The sequence below is a fragment of the Schistocerca piceifrons genome, chromosome 7 (assembly GCF_021461385.2).
Source record: "Schistocerca piceifrons isolate TAMUIC-IGC-003096 chromosome 7, iqSchPice1.1, whole genome shotgun sequence".
Lineage (NCBI taxonomy): Eukaryota > Metazoa > Arthropoda > Insecta > Orthoptera > Acrididae > Schistocerca > Schistocerca piceifrons.
The window spans coordinates 484,528,306-484,550,302 of record NC_060144.1 but is presented as its reverse complement, the minus strand read 5'-3'; the positions used below and the strand labels follow the sequence as shown (position 1 = coordinate 484,550,302).

Here is a 21,997-nt window from a genome sequence, read left to right as displayed (position 1 = left end):
AAATGAGACTGCCCTAATGCCATGCTAGTTAAGGTTTTGTTACACACACATTTCAGTTGATAGTACGAACTACAAAATAAGCATGAACAAACACAAATGCTTAACAAAAACACTTTTCATGGAATTTGGTCGATTGTTCACTTTCCAGTATTAATTTGATTGCACATCATGTTTACAGTCATAACAAGACTGAGGCAAGTATTGCAGATGCAATGGAAAATGTAGTAAAATTGTTATAAAGGGGGTTACGACTCATGAAAGGGCTGTTTGAACAGATTGAGTAATACATGAGCAAGAATATCTCAGGTACAATAAAGGTTTTAAATGAGAATGGTGGAACAATAGGAGGCAATGGAGATAAGCCCATCCCAATGATAACCATTTTTTTCTCTATTTTTCTATATAGTGTTTACGTAGTTGTAATGTTTGTTTGTGTTCCATCAATTTCAGTGTGACACTTTCTCATACCAATGATGGAGACTGCTAGTATAGTTTGCAATCCATGGTGAGGATATGCCCTAATGTACAAGTTATCAGGTTTTCTTCCTGTTCCATTCACATATGGAGCATGGAAAGAATGGGACTAGTGTAGCAGGGGATACAACCCGTCGGCTTTGGACATTGACGTCACAAGTCGCCAATCGAGAAGCGATTCTTCTTAGTGTTGTAGCTCCCTTCAGTGGCTGATAAGTGTTTTTTGGCTTTTTAAAAAAAAATCTCACGAGATAGAATAAACAGATCCACTTTATTAAGCAATCAGTAAAAAAACGAAACTGAAACATAACAGCAAAAGCGAAAATGGTAAACTGCTATCTAGGGACTTGTGACGTCATTGTCCAAAGCCGACGGGTTGTATCCCCTGCTACACTAGACCCGAAAGAATGATTGTTTGAATGCATCTATGCTTTTTGTATCAGTTTTGGCCAGTTTTTCGGTATTATGAAGATTCTGCGAATGACATTCTTCAATCTTCAGTATGGATCTGTGGAACAAAAGTGAATGAAGTAAAGTAAGATACAGCTTCCTCAGGCTGTCACCTCACTACAAAACATAGACCTCATGGTAGGCTACAGATCACTCTGTTACCAGCTTACTTTCCAGTACCTAATATACACACTAAAGATTGTCACTGTTCTACTTGGTTCTGTTTGTGCACATATTAGCTCATATGACATACCGTCGTGTTATGGGATGAAGCATACATACGGTATCAGTAGGTTCAGTTGACCATCAAACCAAATTCATGGCCAATTAGGAGGTTTGTAGTGTTCTGTAATGTTGTGCTAACAAAATTGCGAATATAGTTTTTCACATTTGTGTAGCTATCTAGTAGAGCAGTCCAAGGGCACTCATACAACAGTTTGTAAGGGAGGGGGCTAGACCTGGGGTGTGGAGTACTTTTAATGTTTTGGAAGGTGAATAGTGACTTGTACGTAACCATAAAAAAAAGTTCCAGTTCTGTCCTCATTAAAAACCTATGTAATACTGACTTTAAAATCATTTTCTCGAAAGAACAACACCTGACTACACTATATTTTTCGTTTCTCTGGGAGTTTGGCGTGAGGGGGAGGTGCCCATACTTCGAGTTGTCACTTGGGTTTATCAGACAGTCATTGACTAGCAAGAAATCAATGTCTTATCAAGAGTACGTCACATTTCTCAGACATTTCTGAAGCTCTCACTCTTAATATATTACACACTTCAACAGCTGTATACATACCTCGGGTCTACTTCATCAAAGAAAAATTGTTTGAGTTATGAAAGTGTTAAATTTTGGTTAAAGTCACAAGGCGTTAGCAGTTTTATCTGGTATCACTGCAAACACAAACATGGTTTTAATGGTGTGTGTGTGTGTGTGTGTGTGTGTGTGTGTGTGTGTGAGAGAGAGAGAGAGAGAGAGAGAGAGAGAGAGAGACAGTTGTACTGTTAGATACAGGAATCAGCTGCTGCAGCTGTTCTGAAGCCTGCATGATCTTAAGAAAAAAATGAAGGTATTTCTACATAATGGGTGGCGAGCACCAAACTAGTATAAATTATTCTTATAGTAACTCTTGAGCTCAATTTCTATTTACTTCAGTAGTTGTAACTAAAGTAGTAATGCGTTATTGCTAAATAAGTAAGCCATTTCTGCACACTGCTGGCACGTGCATTACGTTCCCTCACAGAAAATGTTGATTGTCGGAAGACATTATTACAACATCTTTTGCGTCATATATGTTCATTGCTATAATTTTAGAAGCTAGACAGTATGTACTAATTAATGATAAGATATGTGTATTATGAAAGAGAAATATGCTATTAGTGGATGAATCGATTGTTAACCCTGCCATCTACAGCTACCAGTGTCCATTGTTGGTTGGTGATACATATTAATTTAAGCTCCAGTTTGAAATACAACCTAGCACCAACATGGAGGTAGCCAACAAATGTTCATAAAACATACCAGAAAATGAAAACAAGCAGTTTGCTTCAATAATGAAAAAGTACATAACTACTATTGAATCTAAAATGCACAATGTCAACATACTAAAAAAGAAAAAGGACGCTTGGGAAAAAAACACTCGTTGAATATAACATAGGAGCTCTAACACAAAGATCACAATAGCAGCTTAAAGTGATTTGGAAGGACAAGAAAGTGAAAGCAATGAAAATGAAAGCTAAATGTAAATAGAGTATAATTTCAAAGTGGCGATGGAGTAGATGAGACGAAGATTTATGATATAAGCCAAATGGTTATTCATATGATCCCACAGATTTTCAAGGGGATAGCTGGAGATTATGTGATAATTTGAAGTAAATTTGATGATAACTGCTCTGAATGTAGCAGTGAAACTGGTGAAGGTGAAACTTTATCCCATAGTCACGAACCTTGGCATGCGTTCTCTGGTGGGAGCTAATCAGAAGATGCTCCCAGCAAAAGAGGGAGAGAACATGCGGTTGTGTAATTTTAATTAAAGTAAGTATAATGGGTCTTCTGACAGTTTGGTCTGCAGCATCTGCTTTTGTCTGAAATGCATATTGTTCAACGTCATTCACCTCCACAGCATCAGGGTGAAATACATCACTAACTGCTATTCCAAAGTTGTGTAGAACTGCAGCAGCCACAATAACATTCTCACACTTGTTTGGTTTAAATCACATTGTTTTAGTGAGAATTTGGAAATGTTTCCTCCAAACACTGAAATCTCACTCTACTACACTTCTGGTAGCAATATGGGCTCTGTTGTAGCATTGTTCGGCTTCCGTGTAGGCTTGGAACACAGGTGTCATAGGATGTTCGTAGAGATCATATCCACTATTTCCAACAAGCAACCCATCATATTGTCCATTTTCAAATTCTGCAGCAACTCTATTATTGTCCCAAATGCGTGCACCATGCGTGGAACCCGGCCAACGGCTTACCACATTCAAAATCTTCATATTGGCATCACAGATGATTTGTGTATTGATGGAAAAGAATTTTTTGCGATTTCTGTATAGTTCTGCTTGTGCTCCAGAAGTACAAAGCATGGGAATATGTACACAGTCTATGGTCCCCATGACATTAGGGAATCCACCAGTTCGCTAGAATTCCCTTTTGTTTTTTGATGTATTTTCTTGGCTCTATGGCATGGACACAAACAGTGGTTTTAAGGCAGTTAAATTGTTTGTCACACTGTTAAAAGCTCTTCCAGCAGTAATACAATGAATATTAATGAGATCCCCTGCTACGATTTGATAAGTACCTGCGCGAAAGATTTGCAGTCCACAAAGAAGTTGCAACTTAGGAGACAAAGCACAGTTCGTGTCAGAATTATGCTGTAGTGCTCCAGCATACCAAGCAGCAACTCAAAAGATTCCTTATGAAACCTAAACCGCTCTTTGAAATCATTGTCGCTGTACATCACAAATGTGTCTCTTCTCTCCATTACACCCCTCATTCTTAGGATGTTCACCTCTTCCTCCATCTCCATATATTCTTCATAGTCCAGGTAATCCATATAATTCGACACTTAAAACATAGAACTCAAAGATCACATCGTACACTCTTACTTTACTCCTACTACTGCCTAGGCATAAATTTTGGCCTTTATTTCCTCCTTAAGTTACTAATGTAGTAGCTTACTCTTCAGTGGTGCTCTCCACCGGTAATAGAGTAAATAAGTTTAGTGCACAAGTAAATGAAAAATTTACTTCTGGAGTAATTTACTCCTTTAGTTCAGTACTATTGACTGGAAGTAGCCGATTTCCGTCTCCCTTAGTAACTTACTACTCTAGTTTCGCTTACTCCTGGTTGGTGCTTTCCACCAAACTAGTGCATTGGGAAAACTAATTCCGGTTACTTCAGCAGACATCAAACATTCAGCTTCTGGGAGGAGAAAATGGTGGCTTTATGGCATCGATACAAATATTTTGTAGGCAACAAGCGAAATAAGTTTTATCATAAGAGCATTTAATGTGGTTGAGTAATGACAATAGAAAGATACTGTGCAAGTATGGAGAGCTTCATTGGACAAACAAAATTGGAATGCTGTCATTACAAGCATAAAGGATAGCTATGTGGGAAACATTCAACAAATTCAAAAGCAAGAGTTGTTCAAAAACTCCAAAGAAGTTTTGGTTTGGATAAAGTCAGTGGCTCAAACTTATCGGTCCAGTTGCTTCTTGGTCATGATTGTATCAAAATGGAAAATGCCAAACGTGGCGTGAAATGCTTAATTCTTTCTTCTGAGTTAGGCTCATTGAAGAAGGCCGCTAGCGAACAATTCTTATTTTGTCGCCACACAGATGTGAAAATGGGAGACATGATTCGGTGTAGAGCTATGACACTTTTTTTATTCCATCATAACAAATGTATCTTTCTAAATGGTTCCATAATATTATCATGAAAGATCATTGCTTACCTTCAGAAAATTCACATTATTTGGACAGTAGAACAGAAGGTTGAAAGTCAATTGCTGCCATGAAGAAAATACAAACTTTTATTTTTAAGTTCATTGGAAGACCAAAAAAGTTTTTATTCAAACCAAAATATTGGTTTGTTTCAACAAAAACTCTACAGAGAAAGATAAAAACTATAATTTTTAAGAGTATGATTTTCTAGATTCACAAATAAGTTTTGATATATAGTCACCCATTGTGTGATCATTGTATATTCCTTGTACCAGTTTGGTGACTTCTGGACTAAAGATAGAGAATAACTCATGTCCTCCTTCCACGATGACTGTTCTTGCTTCTTTGATTACATTGTGTTGTCTTAATCATTCAACATTCAGCAAAGTACTACCTATTAGGCTTTGTATTCTATAGGAAGTGTAGGCCTATTGGCTGCATTTTCTTTTTTTTTAGCATAACACAAAATTTTATTGGATATCGCTAGTTGATAACTCATCTCATTTGAAACATGGCACAAAACTTGCAGCTGCGTAGTGCCCAAATGCTCCATAATGTACTAAGGCTAAGGAGCAAATGGCCAATGTGAGGTCTTTTTCTATTGTCCACCACCAGTCGTTATGCCGAGAGATTCTGCATGATAGTTTATCTTTCAGACATGAAAAACACTGTTCGACAAGGGTTCTATTTATGATATTAAAGTGATGTAAACAAAATCTTGTTGTCAGGGATACTTTCTATGTAATATGTATACATACATACATGTATATCCACAATTCATGGCAAACACAGGGACGTTGTCATTGGGTTATCCCCCACCACACGTATGTCATTAAGACCACCTGCAATAGTTCATTAACTCGAACGGTCTCAGCTGGTCGCTGCCTCGGCAGTAAACCTTCACTCTTCCCAGAGGCAGGTGCATTGAGTTTGCAACGGTGGTGTTAACCTTAAATTGTGTCAGTCTTAACGAGTGGGTGTTTTGGCTGACAAGTAACCATCTCTGTCATATTTCCAAGCAGAGTTGAACTTGTAAGTTCGTGTGTTTAAATGGATGTAGCCTGGCGCTGAAGGTAAACTGACTGCTTGTTTTTACATATCTGTGCTTCTCTAGTATTAATGTAGTACAGGTGTATTACTGGAGAGGAATTTTTAAATTTTCGGAAATGCCACATCATAGTGGATGTCAATATAAGTCAAACAACCTCTGCTATATCTGTGGGAAGTTCACCTTTGTCAAAAATAGGAAGAAAATTTCAACAGTAATAAAGAAAGCATATAAACATTACTTTGGAGTAGAGGTAGGAGACAAAGATAAAGAATGGGCATCACATTTCTGTTGTGCCACATGTTAGTGCAAACTAATTCAGTGGTGGAAAAAGTAAAGAGAATGTGGCGTTGATCACCATGCCCATGGCGTGGAGAGACTACAAGGACCACGTTACTGATTTCTATTTCTGTCTAACAAAAATTCAGTGTTTTACAAACAAAAAATGTAAGAGGCAGGTTGTTTAGCCAGCTCTTCCTTCAGCAAGAATGCCAGCGCAGCATTCTGACAGCCTTCCAGTTCCTTCAAGAGCCCCAGGTCAAATGCGAAGTGACAGTGAAGTAAGTAGTACTGAAGAAGTCACAGATGATGATCCTTTATATCACTGCACAAGTGAGTCATTGCCACATTTGTTAACACAAGCAGATTTAAATGATTTAGTATGTGATCTAGGACTAAGTAAACAAAAGGCCTAGCTGCTTGGTTCAAGATTACAAGAGTATAATCTACTCCACCAAAGTATTAAATTCACTGTGTTCAGGCACATAAATCATGCCTTTATTTCCTATTTTGTAATTGATGGAGCTCTGACATTTTGCAATGACGTTGCTGGCCTAATGGAGGTGCTAAACTTCACCAATATTTCAAAGGAGTGGGGAGACTTTTCATAGATGTGTTGAAAACAAGTCTCAAGGGTGTTTTGCTCCACAACGGAAATAAAATACCCTCTGTTCCTGTAGCTTATGCCAGCTTGACCAAAGAGAATTACGAAATCGTACAAAGGATTCTAAATTTATTACAATACAATGAATACAAATTGAAAATATGTGCAGATTTCAAAGTAATTGCTCTGGTACTGGGAATGCAACAAAGCTACACGAAGTGTGCCTGTTTTCTTTGCGAGTAGGATAGTCGAGACAGAAATTCTCACTACTTGAGAATGAAATGGCCTAGGCGGAGATTGAAAGTGGGCAAAAAGAATATACAATTCGAAAGTCTGGTAGCTCCTGAAGACATACTGCTTCCACTGCTCCACATCTAACTTGGCCTAATGAAACAATTCGTAAAGGCCATGAATCCAACAGGCAGTGGGTTTGCATATCTGGCTACCAGATTCCCCAGTCTTTCAGCTGAAAAAATAAAGGAAGGTGTATTTATGGGCCCACAAATCAAGGAGCTGAAGAAAGATGCAAATTTTGAAGCACGTTTAACTGACAAAGAAAAGACAGTGTGGGACTGTTTCAAGATGGTGTCAGAAAACTTCCTCGGAAGAAGAAGAGCTGCTAACTACAAAGCAATGGTGAATGACATGATCAAAGCATATCAAGATCTGGGGTACAATATGTCTCTGAAGGTACATATGATGGACTCTCATGTGGACTGCTTCACAGAGACTTATAGTGACATATTGGATGAACATGGCAAAAGATTCCGTAAAGACATTTCTGCCATAGAAAGGCGTTATGAAGGGAAGTGGGTACTTCCTATGTTAGCAGATTATTGCTGGAATATCATTTGAGAGAAGAAAGATTCACAATACAAGAAAAAAAGTAATGTACATTACAATACAGGGCCTCATTTTATTGTCAATTTTCTGTAATTTCTCGTGTCAAATAAATGCTACAAAGCATATACACAAAGATTACTGTGTTATGTATGTTGGATCTCACCCTCCATTAATGTGATGAACTTACGACATCATAGAAATGTGAATTTGTTTATCGAATTTCAACTCATGTTTGCTGCACTATATCAGATACAGAAAAGAGAAATAAAATTGTGGTTACTCATGAACAATCCCGGACAAAAAAAAACTGAAAACAGTTTTGAATTCAGCGCTTAAAGTACAACTAGGATCACAATCTATTTTTTCAGAAATAGAAAAAAAGTTTTTTGAACAGTGAAATTTATCTCCCTGGTTTTTGTGCTGTACCTTATAATTTATCTGATTGTTAAAGAATAGTCGTACTGATTTCAGTACAAGACAATTTGTTGTCAGTTAAAATAAGAAATAATACATTTAAGAATCAGTTTCTGGTTGTAAAATACTATTTGCATGTTACAGTATTAAATTTTCATTCCCTTCCCCCTCCCCTGCCCTTCAGTTGTAATGATTGCTTATTTGCTATAACCCACACAAACATTGAAAGCCTCATATGCAGAAATAAGTTCTCGACATTGTCCCAATAATTTGTGTCCTGCCATTCAAAATAGCATGTGTCGGAAATTTGTAGTCACTGCAAAGGTAGAGATTGTAATGAAAAGGATATGAGAAGAAAAGATGGTAGATTTATGAGCAATAAAGACTGAAAATTATGTTTTGTTGACAAGTCTGTTTGCACTTCTTAACTTAAGTGCTTGGAAAAGCTACCAGGGTAATTGGATCTTTCCCCATAACTTGGGCAAAGACCAGGATGCAAAATCTGTTGATCTGAACAGTACAAATTAACTATTCACTGAAGACTCAGGTCAACACCAAGAAAAAAAAATGCTTGATGCCATAATCAAGTTTTAAAATTTGTCATGCAATATTTCATTTCAGGATTGCAAATCCTTTCGGCTGGGCAATTCGTGCTGCGAGTTTATCTGCCTTGATACACTTGAAACACTCCAGAAGCCTTCAGGAGATTCAAACCATGAGAGCACGACTGACTTGGGCCTCCGGCTGATAGCATATGCCATCACTGTGGTGCTGTTCTTGTCCCTTTTTTTCTTCCTTGTGCACCGATTTAGGCAACGCAAACTCAGAGGTAAGTGTGTCGGACACACACACACACACACACACACACACACACACACACACACACACAGAGAGAGAGAGAGAGAGAGAGAGAGAGAGAGAGAGAGAGAGAGAGAGAGAGAGAGAGAGCGCAATTGTGGAAAGTGATGGCAGTGTCGGCTGCTTGACAGAACTGAACTCTGCATTCAGAATTATGTGTCCGTAACTGTGTGCATAATTTTTATAATAGGTTTTGTGTGTGTGTGTGTGTGTGTGTGTGTGTGTGTGTGTGTGTGTGTGTATGTGTGTGTGGAAAAACTGCTGTGAAACAACTGAAGTGTATAATTCATGGTCAAATTGAGAGATGCTGACAATTAAATCTTATGGGTACTACATCCTGGAATTCCTGTAATGAGTAATGCAATGTTTGCACTGAGTTTGAAAAATGTTTTGCAACTGTGTTTGCAGCTACTGTGGGCCTCTCAGTGTTTGCAGCATGTTGCAAACATGAAAATAGCCGTCTGTGGCCATGTCCATACAGATCGAAGGAAACACTATTTCTAGCCTACTACTACTAAATGCCACTGTTTGACCCAAGTGTTTGTTTATATTAAGACTATGAATTCTTGTAGCACAATGTGGTATTGTGTTGCCTCTTAGAGAGTGAAGAGTTCAGATGTAAGAAAGAAATTTGTGCTTCTGCCAACACAATACGGATTAACTGTATCAGATACTCTTTGATGCAGAACTGAATTAATATAAGAGAATGAAATAATCATCAATGAGTGTGGACATGGTAGGGGAATCAACAACTACTACAGGTTCTCCTGTTGTATCTTAACACCAGTTGTGGCATTACTGTAGAAGAGGTGGTAGGCATTGATAATTAAGAGGATTTGATTGAATTTATTGATGTATTATATGTTTCACTACATAAGTATATGTATTATAATTCCATGTTATTCACACAGTTAAATTGCTGATGTGTAATTGTTAAACCAGAGCTTCACAAATTGCTGGAACTGTTTGATATATAGCCGGCTTTGAAATGTAGAATAAATATGTAAGCTCTGAAATAAATCTCTTATTGTGAAAACTGAAGACTAACAGCAAATCCATGCTTCACAGAATACTATTTTCCGAAACTTATCTTTCTTTGAAATAAATTTCTCTAACCAATTCATTGCAATTTTAAAATTGGATGGTGACACCCAAGTGCAGCTACAAAAAGCATCACTTCTTCCACATTCAACATGTGCAGCACACCATTCACACCAAGTTTGCTACAGTATGTTTATGCTGAGCGTGACGACTGTGCGGTTGTAATCATCTGCTTGTGTTGTCAAGTATTAGTAATGCAGCACCACATATCATTAATTCATCCTCTTCACTGGACACAACAAAGTACTTAATGTGAATGGACAGCATAAAATTTTACCGAGTGAGGTGGCACAGCGGTTAGCACACTGGACTCGCATTCGGCAGGCCGACGGTTCAATCCCGCATCCGGCCATCCTGAGTTAGGTTTTCCGTGATTTCCCTAAATCGCTCCAGGCAATGCCGGGATGGTTCCTTTGAAAGGGCATGGCCAACTTCCTTCCCCATCCTTCCTTAATCCGATGAGACCGATGACCTTGCTGTTTAGTCTCCTCCCCCCCCCCCCCCCCCCCCTCCCCCTCCCAAACAACCCAACATAAAATTTTGCTGCCTATGTCATTGTTGCGAAGGATGGGATAACATGCAGAGATGTGTGTTGCTAGTGTGGCCGGGGATGCAAACAATGAACATAGTTGTAAATGTGTTGCAACTTTGGTCAGAAGCAATTTTACGTGATTGACTGGAAAAAATGCTGCAGACATGGGTGGAAACAATGTTGTGACTGGAAACATGTTTTTAAATTCATATAATGTGGCTAAATACTCCATCTTTGACAACCAGCATGAACTGTAAACAGTGGTAATTTCTGAAGACAAGTGACAGACAGTTTTGTATCATTTTTCAAGGTAGTAGACATTGATGTCTGGAAGAAGTTGCTCATTATGGAACATAATCAGTGTTGCATTGCTTGTTAAAGATCTCATACCACCTGAAATTTAGTATCTGGCTGTTCATTCCATATCTCAAAATAACGAATTTAGGATTGTCTACCATTTGTATAATCTTAATAATAAAATTTGTAGTGACCCTAAAGATTGCACTGAAAGACAATCCATAATCTTACTATGTTTAAACCCCACAGTGAACATAGGTTATGTGATGTGGTTAAAGATATAATAATACAGTATTTATTCACCTCTCTGTTCCCTGCTGTACTTCCTTGTGTAGAATGTGAAGAGTTTTCGTATATTTGTGTTTGATGATACCAGGATCGTGGCAGTGTCTCTTTACTGCAACAATTAAGTCTTGTTTTGTGCACCTTGTTTCCTCAAAGTTACAGTAATCTGATTACTACATCAGCACGTAATTTAAGTACTACATCAGCACTTACCCTAGTATTTGTTCTAGGTTCTTTTTTCCCTTCATATCAAGAGTATTTTGCTTCTTAAAATTTTTTTTAAACAAAAGTATTACAAACCAGGAAGGTAGATGATTTTTCAAATTAGATCGTTTGATGGAAATTTGTGTACCTATTCCGTTTGTACTCTTTCAGTGGTCTTTCTTTACTTCCAGTTTTTCCACCTCTCGTCTACCACAGCTACATTTCCATTGCTTCTAGATGTTTGGCACCCAGTAGAGAACAAACAACTGCTTTGTGTGATATCTGTTTCATTCTAATTCAGTTGCACAGCTATCAGCTGAGAGGTCATAGAATACTTATTAATATGTCCAGAACGTATTAACAGAGAAATTGATGATTCCCCCTGCGGCTTTGGGGGTTAGAATAGGCCCGCGGTATTCCTGCCTGTCGTAAGAGGCGACTAAAAGGAGTCTCAAATGTTTCGGCCTTATGTGATGGTCCCCTGTCGGGTTTGACCTCCATATCTCAAAATTTTTCCGAAGAGCGAGCCGATTGGGGAAGGGCGCCTTACTTGGTGCATTGTGTCCGTGTTGTGTTGAGAACTTTCGCCATCTTATTCGTCGTTGCATTGCAGTCTTGCCCGCTCTCCATCGCTTGGGCATGGATGCGCTCCTGCGTGCACTTTCTGCCAAGCACTGTGCAGGGCCATTTTCTGCACTCACGGCGCCCATGGACCACATGTCACCTAACATCCAGCACGGTAGCCAGTCCGTTGTGGTGGGGCCGCCATGTACCCTCTTGGTTGTAGCCCCCTGACAACACAGGGATCGCTCTACTGATGCCTGCGCCGTTCACTCCCCACGTATGCCATGGAGTAGATGCCCATCTCCCTGGGGCATCAGGACTCCCGGCAATGGCCATCCTGCCAGGTGGCTATTGCTGTGGCTGGGTGGCGCCCGTGGGGAGGGCCCTTGGTCGGAGTAGGTGGCATCAGGGCGGATGACCCGCAATGAAGCGTGGTACATCATCTATCGCTGGTGGGCCTCCACCAGCAGTCTCTAAGCGATCGAGGTCTAACCTCAATGGGAAGAAATTTGATCAGAGATCGTTTCCCTCCCTAGCTACTCCATGGGATGAACGTCTTGCTAAAGAAGGCAGTGGAGAATATTCACCCCGGTACCTCGTGTGTATGCGGGTTGATGGAGAATCATTCATGTCGACTAAGCCCCAGTTTTTTGTGGAGCATTTAGAGGACAAGTTCGGGGAGGTGGAGGACTTGTCCAAGATGCGCTCTGGTTCTGTGCTCATCAAAACGGCATCCTCTGCCCAGTCACGGAGGTTGCTCAATTGTGACAAGTTGGGGGATGTTTCCGTTAGCATCACGCCGCATAAGAGTCTCAACATGGTCCAGAGTATTATATTCCACAGGGATCTTCTTCTGCAGTCTGACGATGAATTACGCGCCAACCTCGAACGACGAGGTGTTCACTTCGTCCGGCGCGTCCATCGGGGTCCGAGGGATAATCAGGTAGCCACCGGTGCCTTCATCTTGGCCTTTGAGGGTGATGTCTTACCCGAAAAGGTTAAGGTGATGGTTTACCGTTGTGATGTCCCTTGGGGCCCTCCCTTCCCAGGCTTTGCCCAGTGTCAAAGCGGACACCCGCAAAGTTTTGAAACAACAACCGGTCGCTGGTCATAGGGCTTCACGGTCGTCGTCCGTCCCTGAGACTGACCCAGTGGGGCCCTCCCAGCCAGACCCTCCCAAGGCACAGCGTGCGAAGCAGTTGAAGAAAAAGGCTCCCAAGCATCCTGACATTGCGGTGGCACCTGTCCCACCGCAACCTTCAAACTCTGCGTCTGAGGACGAGGTGGAGATCCTGGCGTCCGCTGAGGACCTCGATCTCGCCAGTCCCTCTGACGCCATGGAAAGCACTGGCACAGGTGCTCACTTGGAGGCAGCAGGTGACCCAGCGGCGTCTCCGTGGCTGTCGGGGTTATTATAAGAACCGAGCAGCTTATGAAAGGGTGTCTGGTGGCGTCTGCATATATGTCCTTCAGACTCTGCACAGCGAGTCTGTCCCTCTCCAGACGCCTTTAGAGGCTGTCGCTGTACGCGTGTGGACGCCACAGGCTGTTACCGTCTGCAGTCTTTACATTCCACCGGATGGTGATGTCTCGCAGCATGTCCTGGCTGCACTGGTCGCCCAATTGCCGCCACCTTTCTTGCTATTGGGCGACTTCAACGCCCATAACCCTCTGTAGGGTGGGTCAGTGGCCACAGGTCGAGGCGCCATCGTTGAGCATTTATTGTCGCAGCTCGATCTCTCGCTGTTAAATGATGGTGCCTTCACACACTTAAGTGTGGCGCATGGCACCTACTCCGCCATTGACCTTTCCATCTGTAGCAATAGCCTCTTACCGTCTGTCCAATGGAGTGTGCATGACGACCTGTGTGGTAGTGACCACTTTCCGCTCTTTTTGTCACTACCACAGCGTCACTCTTCTGGGCGCCCAGCAGATGGGCTATGAATAAGGCTGACTGGGATTTGTTCTCCTCCACTGCCGCTTTTGAGCCTCTCTCTACTGATGACATTGATGCGGTGGTTCAATCGGTCACCACCGGCAACGTTACTGCCGCCGAATCTGCCATTCCCCGTTCTTCTGGGTCCCCTCGGCGGAAGGCTGTGCCTTGGTGGTCGCCTGAGATCGCTGAAGCGATTAAAGAACGCCGGCGGGCGCTCCAGCGTCACAAGCGACATCCCTCCTTAGCCCACCTTATCGCCTTCAAACGGCTGCGTGCGCGGGCCCGCCTCCTCATCCGCCAAGGCAAGGAGGAGTGCTGGGAGTGGTATGTGTCCACCATTGGCCTCCATGTCACTCCCTCGCAGGTCTGGGCCAAGATTCGACGCGTCTATGGCTATCGGACCCCTGCCAGCGTCCCTGCGCTCTCACTGAATGGAGCCGTTTGTACTGACTCCGACGTCATTGCAAATCGCTTAGCAGAGCATTTTGCTATGAGTTCCGCTTCTGCGAATTACCCCCAGGCCTTCCGCTCCATTAAAGAGCGGATAGAACGTCGGAGCCTTTCGTTTCGCACCAACCACCCGGAATCTTACAATGCTCCATTCAGTGAGTGGGAATTTCGCAGTGCCCTAGCTGCTTGCCCTGATACCGCTCCTGGGCCAGATGGCATCCACTGTCAGATGCTGAAACACCTTTCAGTGGACTGCCAGCGGCGCCTTCTCGATCTTTACAACCGTCTTTGGGTCAAGGGGGAGTTTCCGTCGCAATGGCGGGAAGGCATTGTCATCCCCGTTTTTAAACCTGGAAAGACCCCTCTGGAGGTGGACAGCTACCGTCCCATTAGCCTCACCAACGTTCTTTGCAAGTTGCTTGAACGGATGGTGAGCCGGCGCTTGCATTGGGTACTGGAGTCTCGGGGCCATCTGGCTCCGTCTCAGGGTGGGTTCCGTAAAGGCCGCTCCGCCACTGACAATCTGGTGAGTCTGGAGTCGGCCATCCGTACTGCCTTTGCCCGCCGTCAGCACCTGGTCGCTGTCTTTTTTGACATGCGGAAGGCGTACGATACGACATGGTGTCATCACATCCTTTCTACGCTTCATGGATGGGGTCTTTGGGGTCCTCTGCCGATTTTTATCCGCAATTTTCTGTCGTGTCGTACCTTCCGCGTGCAAGTCGCGGCCTTGTATAGTTCCTCCCACGTCCAGGAGAACGGTGTGCCACAGGGCTCTGTTTTAAGTGTCTGTCTGTTTTTAATAGCCATTAACGGGCTTGCTGCGGCCGTGGGAAATTCTGTCTCCGCTTCCCTGTATGCTGACGACTTCTGCCTTCACTACAGCTCTACTGGCATTGCAGCTGTTGAACGTCAGCTACAAGGCGCTATCCGTAAGCCGCAGTCTTGGGCTGTAGCGCATGGGTTTCAGTTTTCGGCAGCCAAGACCCGCGTTATGCATTTCTGCCGGCGCCGAACAGTCCATCCTGAGCCGCGGCTTTATCTTGCCGATGAACTCCTTGCTGTGGTGGAGACCCACAGGTTTTTGGGGGTGGTTTTCGATGCCCGGTTGACTTGGCTGCCTCATATCCGGCAGCTTAAACAGACGTGTTGGCGGCATCTAAACGCTCTGAGATGCTTGAGCCACACCCGCTGGGGCGCCGACCGCTCTACCCTGTTGCGGCTCTACCAGGCGTTAATCCAGTCCCGTCTGGATTATGGGAGCCTGGCTTATGGCTCATCATCCCCATCTGCGTTACGGGTGCTGGACCCAATTCTCCACAGCGGGATACGCCTTGCCACTGGTGCTTTCCGCACCAGCCCTGTGGACAGCGTACTAGTGGAGGCAGGTGTACCTCCACTGCGGTTCCGCCGCCAACGTTTGCTGGCCGCTTATGCTGCCCATGTTCTAAGCTTGCCCGGGCATCCAAACTATCGTCTCCTGTTCCCGTGATCGGTCGTCCGTCTGCCAGAACGTCGGCCCCGGTCTGGTTGTACAATAGCGGTCCGCGTCAAAGAGCTTCTCTCTGGGCTTCAGGTTTTCACTGTTCCACCTCCTTTCCGGGCTACTTTGCATACACCCCCATGGTGTGTTCGTCGCCCTTGCCTTCGGCTCGACTTGGCACAGGGCCCGAAGGACTCAGTCCCTCCAGAGGCCTTCCGCCGCCGCTTTTATTCCATCCTGGCCACGTATCAGGGCTCTGGTATTGTTTACACTGATGGTTCGATGGTTGCTGGTCGTGTCGGGTATGCGCTGACTCTAGGGGACCATTCCGAACAACGGTCCTTGGCGGCTGGCTGCAGCGTTTACACTGCTGAGCTAGTCGCCATCTTTCGAGCCCTAGAGTATATCCGCTCCTGCTCAGGTGAGTCCTTCGTTATCTGTAGCGATTCCCTGAGCGGTTTACGAGCTCTCGACCAGTGTATGCCTCGTTCTCGTCTGGTGATGGCTATCCAAGAGTCTCTGCATACTCTTGCCCGTTGCGGCCGCTCTGTGGTCTTTGTGTGGACCCCCCGGTCATGTCGGTATCCCGGGTAACGAACATGTTGACCGCCTGGCGAAAGAGGCCACCAGTAAGCCATCTCTGGAGGTTGGCCTCCCAGAGACTGATTTGCGGGCAGTCTTCTGCCGCAAAATCTTGGCGCTATGGGATGATGAATGGCGCGAACTGACAATGCGCAATAAACTCTGTGCTGTCAAGGAGACGACGGCTTTGTGGCGGTCATCCCTGCGAGCCACTCGCAGGGACTCAGTAGTTCTTTGCCGGCTCCGCATTGGCCACTCCCGGCTGACACATAGTTATTTACTGCGCCGGGAGGACCCTCCTCTATGTCGCTGTGGGGCGGCTTTGACAGTGGCCCACATTTTGATGGCCTGCCCCCTTTTAGCTGTGGTCAGGCAGACATTTGCGCTGCCTGATACGCTCCCTGCCCTTTTAACAGACGACTCCACTATGGCTGACTTAGTTTTACGTTTTATTCGGGCAGGGGGATTTTATCATTTACTCTGAGTGTTTCTGTTTTATTTTATTGTTTTGTGTTGATTCTGGCCTTTGGCCTATGATTTAAAACTGATTTTTTTTTAATGTGTTTCTAAGTCGTTGGCTTTTCCTTTTTTATTTCTATGGTCGGCCAACCACCGTCACACTCTGTGTGGTTTTAGTTCATTTTGTCTTGTCTTTGTCTCCGTTTCTCTTGTTCTGTATCGTCTGTGATCTCTTCTGTTCCTCGTTCTTATTCTCTGTGGGTGTTCTTTGTATTTGGAAAAAGGGACTGATGACTGTCGCAGTCTGGTCCCTTTAATCCCACAAACCAACCAACCAAATTGATGATGATGATGATAACAACATAATATACATGTAGTGTAAAAATGTAGTCCATTTAGTAAATATTAGTGACCTGTTCCCGCTTTGCGTGGTTAGCACTTGTTCCCGCTTTGCGTGGTTAGCACTAAGTACGGCCAGACTACTTGTCTGGCATAGCGGTAATTTCGTTTACGGGTCCCTGCATAGTGTTATGATTAAAGTTCAGAGAATGATGTTAGGTAACTCTTTCAACTTAAACAATTTATGCAGTGTAGTCTAGCAAAGTTCTCAGTAGGTGCAAATGTTATCTGTTCCTTATTTAATTGGTGTTTGAAGACAGATCTTATGACAATGACAGGAGCTGCAAACTACCATGCCACTCAGTCTGCCTGACTGCAACACCATTTTGGCACAAGCTATGGCTGCTTTCTGGTTGCCTGACTACACGCCAGTAAGGCATGGTCTCTTTGACCACAACAGAGTTTGGTGTAAGCTTTGATCACTTGCTCACTGCCTGACTCAGACGACGGCTGGCACGCACTGCGTTACCTGTATACTTCGTACTATTTCTGAATTTCCCTTCAGACCCATCAAATGTTAACTCTATACCAAAAGTTCTGCTCGTAGCAGCTTAATCTCTGATACATCCTGCATTGCAGGTCATTTAGGGGGTAGCTCACACTGGGCTCCCAGAAGCAGTGGCTTGGGCCGACCTGGCAGTGCTGTCAGGCTGTGTACAATTTTTTTTTTTTTTTTTTTTTTTTTTTTTTTTAAAAAATCAGTCTATCTATATATGAAAATCAAATCAAAATCACTACTGTAGTGTCTGAGATTGGCCCGAACATACAAAAATTGTTATGGGGGATGGGACTTTAATTTATATATGTGTAGAAGAAGATAGATAGATTAATAAAGGCTAAGTAAAATGTCAGATATTGCCATGGCCTATAAGTAGGAACCTTCCAAGTTTTCACCTGGGATAATGTGGGAAAACCATGGAGGATCCAAAATGAGGGTTGTTGGATTAGGTAAAAAACCTTGTCTTCTCTTCACATGAATAATTTTCATTTATTTTAGTGGCATAATTACCATAACACACACAGAAATTCATTTCATGCAAAGCAGTAGTGTCTGCTTATCCATTTGTTTCAGAGAATAGCATTTCCAGAACTAATTAGAAGGTTATGAAGCACTCCTGCAGGGAGTAGTAGACTGAAATGAGAAATTTGTACAACTTGGCTTTGAGAGCCTGCAGTTCAGTTTCCTGCTAACAGCCTTCAATATTTGTGGGATACTAATGCTTTTATAAGAGGTCATGTTATCCACCAAAAATTTAATAACCTCTTGTATATGACCACTTGTATGTTACCGAGTGAGGTGCCACACTGATTAGCACATTGGACTCGTGTTTGGGAGGACGACAGTTCCAATTTGTCTCCAGCCATCCAGATTTAGGTTTTTCTTAATTTCTCTAAATCACACCATGCAAATCCTGGGAGGGCTTCTTTGATAGGGCATAGATGGTATCCTTCTCCATTCTTAAAAAGCATTCTGAGCTTTTGCTCCATCTCTAATGACCTTGTTGTCAACAGGACGTTAAACACTAATCTTTCTTCATTCTTTCATTCATATATTAATGGGTGGACCTACAAGATAAGCCGGTTATGAGTCTCTCAACTGTCCTCCATTTATGTCACAGGAAATCAGCTTTGGATTCTGCTTCCACTTTTATCGACGTGTGTGGGTGTGTATGTGTGTGTGTGTGTGTGTGTGTGTGTGTGTGTGTGTGTGTGTTTTTCATTTATTTGAATGCATGCATAAACACTCCTTGTCTTTTGTAGATGTGCATCACAGTAAATGTTGCTCTAGTTCCTTTACTTTCATTCCAGTCTTGTTCTGCAGAGTTATTTCCTCACATTTACATAATTTTGTGATAGTTGACTATTTGAATGTTTACTTTATACATTAATTTTAGAGTTATATGTGGCAGTTAACTGTCAATTTAATAAGAAGTGCATGTGGTCTGCACAGTGTAAAAGGATAGCTACATGTTTCTCTCTGATTAGGATTTAACAGTACACTTTCCGGAAATGAATAACTTTCCATGAAGTGAAATGTTAATTGTTAAAATATATGAAACATTTGCCCTTGTTACCACTTTACAGTTTACTTAATTACGGCATTTATTTTTTGTATTTGCACTGATTTGATTCAGGGATTTTTGCTGTTTCAGGACGACAGAATAGACAGCTGAGTGAAGATGAACGCAGCTTAGGCAGTATTGGATATATTGCAGGAAGCCTTGCTTATTTGCCAGGCAGTGTAGGCAGTTACCTTGGATCAGCGGCAGCAGCAGATCCCCATCATCACCACCACCACCATTTGGAATTCCGATATGGAAATGAAGAAAATGGTGCTCATTATCCACTGTGGAAACCACCTGGGTCTTCCTCAAGTAATGGTGCTGGTTATTTTCCCCGTGGTGAAGCACCGCCACCTTATGAAGAGGCAGTGGCTGCAGCTAGGGCAGAGGCTGCCCTTGCGGTTGCTGTTGCAGCTGGAAGCTTGGGGACCACTACTGTCGGAGCCGGTACTGAACATTCACTCTTGTGTAGCCGATTTGCTATGTATTTTGACCTGCCCATGTTCTTTCTAAGACTTATCTCATTCATTCATTTCTAGACAAATTTCCTTGTATGACTGTTATCATTATACATACATAACTTCACTATTCGTAGCTTAGGTACATTACAGTATTGGGGAGAAAAAGAGAAACAGGCTAAACATAAGACCTTCATTATACAGACATATACACTGTTCGTGCTGTAGTCTTCAGTGCGAAGATTAGTTTGATGCACCTCTTCATGCTACTCCATCCTGTGCAAGCCTCTTCAGCTCCGAATAACTGCTGCAGCTTACATCCATTTGAACCCGCTCACAGTATTCATTTCTTGGTCTCCCTTTACAGTCTGCTTTCTGTACAAACTGTCAATGTAATTTTGCTCCATGTATTGTATCCCTCCTACCCTCAGAATTTCAATGTGTTCTTGTCAACATTGTCCAAATCTTTCTGTAAACTTACAAATGCTATAATCATAGATTTGCCTTTCTTTAACCACTCATATATCTTGTGCACCAGGTGGAATACTTTTTATAAATTTTGAATTACAAATCTAAGGTAAAAGAAACAGAATTAACCTGATTAACACGACGCAAATGAAATACAAAATTGCTTTAGTAATGCACCTTGGGTTTTGTGTTACAAGGTGGTATTAGCAAACAAGGCATATTTGTTTGCTTACATATTTTCACCATCCTCTTTGGCTGCTTTGTTAAGATGTATTTTAAGACTTCTTTTACATCTGCACAGCTCTTTACATCTTTTATTTTCTTCGCAGTTTATCATAGAGATTGATTCTTTAGTAAAATACAACAGTTAGTGGTTTAATTTTATTCTTTCTAGCAAGGTATAATCAACCATTGTGTCTCGTTTTCTTTTTTAAAAATTGTAGTTTGGAACATGTATTCGCTTAGAACTGTCAAAATACCTCACTTCTTAAAAAGTTCAATGCATTTGGCTTGTTTGCGACTTTTGGTCATTATTCTGATGACCTTTTTCGAAATTTGAATATGTTTTTCATATTCTGCGCATTTTCACCCCAGAAGGTTTGTGTGTGTGTGTGTGTGGGGGGGGGGGGGGGGGGGCGCAGGTGCGAATTGCGCGCGAGTCACGTGTATGCACGTGCGGGGGAGACTTAATTGCTGATCCGCATAATACCTCAAAATTTTGTGCCTTACATACTTTCTGTTGTCCCATTATGTACTTTAATTCTTGTGACATTAGGTATTTTATGTATATAGAACTTTCTGTAATTAGTCTTTTTTAATTAAGAATTACTGTCTTGTTTATTGACCACTAACTTTTTCAGCAATTTCTGAAATATTTCGTACTTACTGTTTACCCAGAGCAAAGCATGTAATTATGAAAAGAGGAAGAGCTGCCATTGCTTTGATTTCTCATTTCGATCACAGTATTCCAGTTATAGTATTTCAGAGACTTGTATACTACCTGATTGTTATTCACAAATGTCAGTACCCAGATAGCAAGTACTGGGTGATTATAATTAAAGTGCACTACTCACAGAGGTGTAGTTTGGGCTGTAATTATCATATGGCAGCGAAACTTGATAGATATTCTAAAGCATTAATGTGGAACCAATTAGTGCTGGAAAAAAATTAGTTCAAATTGTGGGCTCCAGGTGCATATCTGGTAGTGTGAATGTAAGAAAGATGTATAGAAATGTTTTTATATGTAATGGATTAGGAGTGTGATAGGGGCAGAAAAGGTCAAACAAGTGAGAAAGGCATAAAGTTGATTTTATTATTAACAGATGCTTTCACAATTTGTTCAGTATGAGCACCGGAGACATCAGCGTGGCATCTGGTGGCCAAAACTGGAGCTAATTTGTTCCACTGTAAATTGGTTCCACATTAACACACCAGCATGTCTACTAAGTTTTGCTGCCATACGATAATTACAGCCCACACTGGACTTCTGTGAATAGCCACACTTTAATTATAACAACTCTGTGTAGTATGCAGCATTAAGGAATGTTGGAAATATTCTAGTGTATTGGTTGAAAGTTCTTCAGTAACACCTCCTCCGCCCATGTCCCCTTTTATTTTAGACGGAACTGTTTTTATTTCATGTGTGAAATCTTGTGTTTAGTTAAGAGTTGTACATGAAATAGGGCTGGACAAGAATGAAAACAGTCAAAAGTTCTGGATAACTTGTGTGCTTGGTTGTCAGATGACATGTTAAAACATTTAAAATATGTTCATTCAAAGGAATTGAATTCAAACT

General features: G+C 42.3%; 1 protein-coding gene across 1 annotated transcript in view; it reads left to right on the top strand.

Annotated features, from left to right (window-relative positions):
• Positions 1–21,997, top strand: part of LOC124805261 — a 64,745-nt gene that overhangs the window by 885 nt on the left and 41,863 nt on the right. The window contains exons 3-4 of the mRNA XM_047265772.1: positions 8,682–8,889; positions 19,367–19,723. Of these exons, the coding sequence (XP_047121728.1) occupies positions 8,682–8,889; positions 19,367–19,723 (565 nt within the window). The remainder of the gene's footprint in view (positions 1–8,681; positions 8,890–19,366; positions 19,724–21,997) is intronic.